General features: G+C 38.1%; 1 protein-coding gene across 1 annotated transcript in view; it reads left to right on the top strand.

Moving 5' to 3' along the window:
• The window catches only part of LOC106464978 (F-box/WD repeat-containing protein 4-like), a gene marked incomplete at its 3' end in the record, with an annotated part of 39,946 nt that overhangs the window by 26,659 nt on the left and 5,844 nt on the right, over positions 1-7,443 (top strand). The window contains exons 2-3 of the mRNA XM_013925157.2: positions 933-1,031; positions 6,851-7,033. Of these exons, the coding sequence (XP_013780611.1) occupies positions 933-1,031; positions 6,851-7,033 (282 nt within the window). The remainder of the gene's footprint in view (positions 1-932; positions 1,032-6,850; positions 7,034-7,443) is intronic.

Raw genomic sequence — 7,443 nt, 5'->3', positions numbered from 1 at the left:
ATTTTGTCTGTACGTTGGTCTGGAAGAGTTGCTTAATTACTTACTCACTTAGATGAAAAGTTGTTGAAATAGTGAAATTTTGATTCACTCCATAAACACGTATATAGCAATTTAGGCAGCTTTATACGTACAATAAGCTTTAGTTTTGCTCAGCCAGTACTGTGAAATAGTCATTGTTAATATTCAGACATTTTAAAGGTGGTTTTAAATAGGTGTTTTTTTTGTGGTCATCATTTTGTTTCATCACAGTCCCTGCTATTAAGTACTACCATACTTAATGATAATAATCATAAAAACCTCAAAGCAAGCCCTTATCTTTTAAATATTTATTAATTAACTTCATCTACCACATTTGAAGGCAACCTGTTCTAAAAGCCAACCACCGTATTAGAAAAAAAAACTGTCTTGTCTGAAGATGACTCTTATCCTGCACAAATTTGTATCTGTGCCCTTTAGTCTTGCCATTTTTATACACGAGAAAGGTGGTAATATTCATATTGCAATTTCATTAAACCAGCTCATTAATTTCTGAAAGAAAGTAAAAGTTTATAGGTGTTATAATTCATAAGATTTTATACAGGAAAAAAATATCAATACAAATGTAGCAATGGTAATGTACAATGGAAGCACTGTATTTAATTTTCAAAGCTATAACAACATACATGTGTTCCAACATTCAAAAACTTGCATTATACCTATATGATTGCTTTGTACATTTGAGAATTCTGCATTTGTATATGTTTCTTTGTATTTGTATTTATATATACACTTGTTTAAAGAAAGAATTGTATCGCATCTAGTGGATGTTACTGAAATGATTTGAGTAATGTATGCTAATTGCAAATAGCACCAAGCTTGAATTATTCAGAAACTTGCTATACCAAATAAGCTCATGTTCTGTTAACGTGCTAATATCTTATGCTTTTTGTTAGGTCATTCCAATTATTGTCTTCTAAGGAAAAGTACAAAGTATCGCTGAATTGGAGGAAATCAAAATACAAAGAACTCGGTTTGATTTCTCAACATACAAAGTAAGAAAACTCCAGATTCTTTTATTACATTTTGAACATATCATTTATGAAGGCTTTTTGTTTAGTGTTGAATGATTACTAGAATTGAAAAGTTAATTATTGAACTATGTACAGCTTATTTGGTAAAGACTATAAGCCATTAGTTCACCAGTCAATCATTCTAATATGAGTATGTATGAAAAAGAATGGAAGAATGTTTTATTTTTTTATTATTATTTTCTTCATTTTTTTAATACATACACACAGCAAACAAGCTGTCAGTTTGTACTTTACTTGTCAAACTGTTTTAAAAACTAATAATTGTTGACAAATTTCAAGCTTTTGATATGTACTTTGCTGGACATACTGTTTTTAAAATCGAATAGTTGCTGTGATAAATGTCTCTTTCTTCCTGGGAACGAACTTAAAACTTGATCTTCATTGTTACTCACTGATTGTTTTGTGAACAATCATATAAACAAAAAAAAAATGTAGACTTGAACTTCTTGGTTGAGACTGTCGGTGATCTTATTGTAGCGAGATAGAGACGTATTTGGTTTGGTGGTGTTCCTATGGGGGGCTCTGAGGTTGCAATTGAGGGCAATTCTGAACATTCTGGAGAGAATTTAGATTTGCATTTTCCTGCGCCTTCTTTTATTCTGATTTCTCAGCGGCCTAGTTTTGGAAAAGCTGACACATGCTCTTTTTCTTCAGTTGGTTTATTGAGTTTGTGATGTTTTGGTTCTTTCCACAGTTTCTTTTGAGTCTGTACCTTACTTGATGGCTGAAAAGTATGGAGCAAATACTTAGTTTTCCCCTCCATCCACTAACATTGTGGTTCATGCAGGGAGGTTCACTTCTCAGTTACATGAAGGGACAACTATGCCTTATCTCGCACAATTGTTAGAACTACGTGATTTAACCTACCACAGCCAGGTGGAAGCATATTCTGACTCTCAAAAAATATATCTGCTCTTAGAAATTAAGAGTTCTAGAGTGAACTTGTAGTTAACCTGAATAGATCAATGCTCTCTGGTGGAACAGTGGTAGCTCTACAGGCTTAACTCTAAAGTCCAATATGTTGTTTTCCTAAAGTTAAACTTTGTTGGAAGACTTAGGATCACCAAGTCCATTGATGATGAGCTGGACCCATTGTTAACATGCACATTAGTTCGATTGTCAGCTTCTACATTCATCCCTGTTGTCATTGGTATCTCAACTTTTATCAGTTCCTATAGGCAGTCATAGTTCCACCCATATGCAAAGGTTTGAAACCCCAACATCAGCCCCTTGGTCCATTGGTACTCGAATTGTGTCCACATCCAAGGGATCTGATGCTTAGTCAGAATGCTGCCAGTGGCATTGGTAATTGTTGTATGCCTTCAGAGTTCGTGGGGGCTTGGCTTTGAGAATTTCTGGATATGTAGTAAACCTTAACCACGGATCAATGGGCACTACAGGTACTTGAGTCAGAATTAGTCATTCATTTCACATATTCACTACAATTATCCACCCAACCTGTATGGTTTCCATCTCACAAAAATCCTCGGATTTTGGAACTTAGTTCTATGGCTGTTTCAGTTTGGTTGGTCTGGAGATAGAGAGTTGTGCCAGTTCTTCCAGGGTTTTATTCCCATTGGTATGTTGGGCCCATGAAGATGAGATTGGTTTCCAGTCATCAATTTTTTCCCATCTATATCAATTACTAGATTCTCCCACCACCATCAGCAGGTTTTGTGCACAAAGGTCAGGTACTGCAGTTCAGGGTTTTTACCTTCAGAAAACTATAAGCACCACATGGGTTTTGCCAAATCATACAAGTGTTTTCCCATCACCTCCATTCCCTAGCCCTGTTCACACACTGTTTCCAGGAGATTGGTTACTGCTGGCACCATCTCGTCAGTTGTCAGAACATCACATCCGGATTCTACTTTCAGAAACAATCAAAGTAGACTTCATTCTCAGAGCTGAGACATTTATTATTGCTCAACTAAATATGTCATCAGTCTGGGTATTTTTTCAGCACATATCTCAGTCATGCTCTGCCAACTCCCATCTGGCTCCACGCTGCTGAACAGGAAGCTCGACTCTTACTCCTCCCCCTTCTCCCACTGCATGGATGGTTCTTTCTCTTTTGGGAATGTGGACATCACTCTAACAACTCATGATTTTTGGATGAGTACACAAGAGATCCTTTCAATCGTCATTATGTGACCAAGGGATCATAAACATCGATTCACTGGATTCCCCAGTTTCCTTATTCAGGATCATTCTTCAATATTGATGGGTTGTTAGATCAGGACAATACTAAGATATGGGTTCCTCTGCTGCCACCTCGTATGGAGATCCATCTCTTTACGAATGCCTCTCCATGGATGGGGTGCATATCTCAACAGTCAGGAATTCCAGGGTCCACACATGCATGATGAGTCTTCCCTATACAATGTTTAAGACCTTCTTACTCTTCAGTAGGTGATGTCTCATGGTCTTGGCTTCTTAAGGGAAAAATAATCAGGCTTCACTCCGACAATTTCACAGTAGTATCTTGCATTTTCTGTCAAGGGAGCACTTGTTACATGGATCTCCTTAGCTTGCCATGTTCTGCAGGTGATGACTGTGGTAGTAGATTGTCTCGATCTGTTGGGTTGACTCTCATTTTGAAATGCCGATTATTGGTGGGTTGGCCATTATTTGGAAGACCCAACTACTGGCAATTTGGTCTCCAGTACTTCATCCTCAGGCTTTGGCAGTGGATGCAATCCATCAAGATAGGACAGGATTACAGCTCTAGGCCTTCCCTCCAATACGCATGTTACCCAAGGTACTAAATATGATTTGTTCCAACTCACTGACAGGTCCTGTTGATAACACTAGATTAACAACTACTCCCTGGTTTCTGCTTCTATGGTAGTTTCATACTTTTAGCAGTGCCTACCTCCTCTTTGGCCATCTCTGACATGGTACACCTGACTATTCAGAAGCTCAAACTTCAGGCATGGAGGTTATACAGTCATTTGCACGGCATCAGGGTTTAATTTTTAAGGTTGCCATGTATCTATCTCAGTCCTTGCTTAGACCTGCAATGGACATTTATCAATGAAAATGGCACACATATTGGCAATGGTGTATTGAGAGGAGGTTGAACCCATGTTTACCAGAAGTGCAAACCATAACTCATTTTTTGACATGGCTTTTTGCTAGGGTTTTGCATCTTCCATGATCGCCCTCTATAAGGCAACCTTATTGACTACCGTTCGAAATCGAGACAAAAATTATTTGAATCTCCAGTATTCTCTGGCTTTCTCAAGTTACCTTGGGTCCTTTTTCCAACCAACCATTCCAGTTACCTTCCTATTATAGTAAGGTTACATTACATGCCCTGTTTCAACAGCTGTTGTGGCCTTAGCCTCATGTGCTATGTTTCACCTTTCCTGAAAATTTATTTTTTGTTCCTGCTGACCTACGGACATTGCCAGTTAGAGTGGTTTGAGCCGATTGTGCACAGGATGTTTTATCATTCTGCCTACATTCTCAAACCAGTTCTTTTTTTCTTATAATACTGTCAGACAGGGAAAGGGATAAATCCATTTCATTGATTCATCTGACCATTATTTCTCACTTTTATAACTGATCAGATTTTGATCGTTTATGTCCATGAGGGTCTTGAAGATTTTGTTGCCCACACTAATGCGTTTAGAGATGCTAAACAATGATTGTTTATTCATTGGGATCATTCAGTTACTCTGGAGTTATCCCCAGTTACATTGACAAGGTTACATTGAAATTAATCCATATTGCTTATTCTGGGCTCCCTTTGAAGGTGAGGAGTCTTCTGCAATTCACATCTGATCAGATTCATCTCATTTCTATGTTCTTAGCAGCCTGGTTGAATTGCCTACTGGAGGACATTGCACAGGTTTTTATGTGGACCTCCCCCAATCTCACATTATTTGCATGATCTGGCAGTATCTTAATCTGAGGGTTTTTGACTACCCCATGGAATTGTATTAACCACTTCTGCTAGATTATACAGAGGGGTGAGTAAGATGGACCACAACTCTTGCACTATCATGAGTATATCTAAAGGGGATCCTGCCTGTCATCGGATTGAAAAATCGGGGTCAGTTAGCTTTTAAAAATTTAGGGAACTTGGTTCACCTGATGCACTGTTTCCAGAGCACTGTTCTTCAGGAATCCCCAATGTGCATTACTCCCCCCTCCCAGATTCTACTAGTCGAGCTAGGGAGTCCTTACCACACCCAGTTTCCAGTCACTGGGATGGTGGACAAAGGCTTTTCCTCCAGAATGTAGAGTGAATTTCTTCCACTCCTCGAGAAGAGGACAAAGTTGTGGGCCTTCCAACCTGGATGCCTGGAGATTTTTTCCCAGATGTTTGTAGGAGAGGCACCAGCCTATATGGGAGCCTATTCATAGTACTCATAAAGATTTGATGCTCGGCTGTTTGGTTGAGTTGAGCATGGCACTTCTTTTTGATCAATATTGGTTCAGTACATTGTCCATGGAAGAGGGTCTATTGTCTCCTAGGAATTATGATTGCAGAGTGGTTTCATCCTGGGTCCATGGTTGAGCACAGTTTGTTCCACATCCTCCCCATAATTCCTGGGACAAGTGGAATTTACCTTGCCCACATGGTTGGGGAGTTAGGATGAACATTCATAATTCCAGACTGGATGAGTTCTGTTTCCTCAGGTTGAGTAAGGCATACAAGATCTGTCATTCCGAGCCTGGGGTGTTGCCTTTTAGTCTTCTTCAAGTGTTGCTTACCCTCTCTTTGTGATTCTGGTGACTCAGAATGCATCGCTCTATGGCTACAGGTTGGGATCCACTCATAGGTATATACATACTTGTGGTCCAATTGCCTTAGCCACAAACATGGGATATAAGGACCATGGTCATTTTTATTCCAACCCCAAGCAGTGTAACCTCGGCTATCTGATTGGGGCCTGGCCAATAGCGATGATAAATTATGTAAAGTTCCACCCACTCCACATAAATTATGTTCCAGGTGAAGAGCATACCTGTTATGGATCTAGTGCAGTTCCCCCACTAGGATGCCAATCTTCTGTTGACACACCCATGATCTATGCAGATACTTTTTCTATGGATAATGCTCTCACCTGCCTCTCCATTTTATCAATGTGGGATTCCAGCTGTAATGTGAGAAGAGGTAAATATGTTTTAGAAGTTAACATATTCGTAAATCCAAAATGTATTTCCAATGATACTTACCTCCACTTGCACTCTCCCTCGCCCTTCCTCCTCACTAAGAGCCAGTGGTCGAGACATGATGAGTGAAACTTGTATCTGATTTATACGTTCTTCTAGATGAAAATTATTATTAAATATTGGTAGCAAACATTAGCTCAGTTCACATATATACTGACTTCAACAAACAGAAACAAATAGAACAGTGTAAGCAGTGATTTTTTGTTTTGTAAGCTAATAATTATGTATATTTAACCAACATGATCAACAGAAGAAAATTTAAAATAAAGTTGGGAAATATTACTTGTGCAATAAAGCTGTTATTTCGTTAAAGTTTTTGTTTTTTTTTAACTTTATATATGGGAGCTTTGGGTATGTCTCAGAGGGATTCTAAAGCCTTCCCTCTGTTCAATTTCTCATTTGTTTAGGTTGGCAGCTTTTCAGTTTTCTTCTTACTACTGCCAGTGATTGAGGCACAGCCATATAAATCCAACAAAATAATTGTCATACATGGCACAACTTGTCTTATAGTATCTGAATTATTTCATATGTGTGTTCCCTTAATTTCAAAGAAATTCATGTTTCAAACTGATGATTGGTAGTATTTATCTTAGGTACATGCCATGGATTCAGTTGGAAGCAGACAAACTGTGGTACAGCAAAGGAAGCAACATTTTTTGTTATACCAGGAAGCCTAGAGGTCGTCTGCAACATAAACCACTACTGGTCTTGCGTGGACATGTTGATGATGTTTGCCACTTTGTGTGCAGAGATGGGATAGTTTACAGTGGTAGCAGGTACTTAAAGATATTCTGCACTAAATGTAAAATTTCACATCAGTATGTTTATCCAAAAGAAACTTAAAAATCCTCCAAGCTATTTAGCACGCATCAAGCATATTACACAAATTATTAGTATTTATGGAAAAATTCTGTCTTAATGTTGGTTTCTGTAGTGTACATTACTTCTAATTGTTTATCAGACACTTAAAAAAAATCAAAAACTCAAATTGGTGTCCTTCCTGACATTTTTGAAAACTTGAATTTTATCACCTCTATGCTTCTGTATAAAACTGACCCTATATAACCAAAATTACTAAATAAAGTATTATTCCAGTAAGTGTTTTCTCAGTTCTTGTCAGGTAACTGATGCCTCTTCAGCAACAGGGAGAGTAAGTTTAATAAAGTACTCAAAAAAAAAAAAAAAA

The sequence above is a fragment of the Limulus polyphemus genome, unplaced genomic scaffold (genome assembly GCF_000517525.1).
Source record: "Limulus polyphemus unplaced genomic scaffold, Limulus_polyphemus-2.1.2 Scaffold1800, whole genome shotgun sequence".
NCBI classification, from domain to species: domain Eukaryota; kingdom Metazoa; phylum Arthropoda; class Merostomata; order Xiphosura; family Limulidae; genus Limulus; species Limulus polyphemus.
Note: the sequence above shows the minus strand (reverse complement) of the source record. Positions and strands in the feature narration are given on the sequence as shown.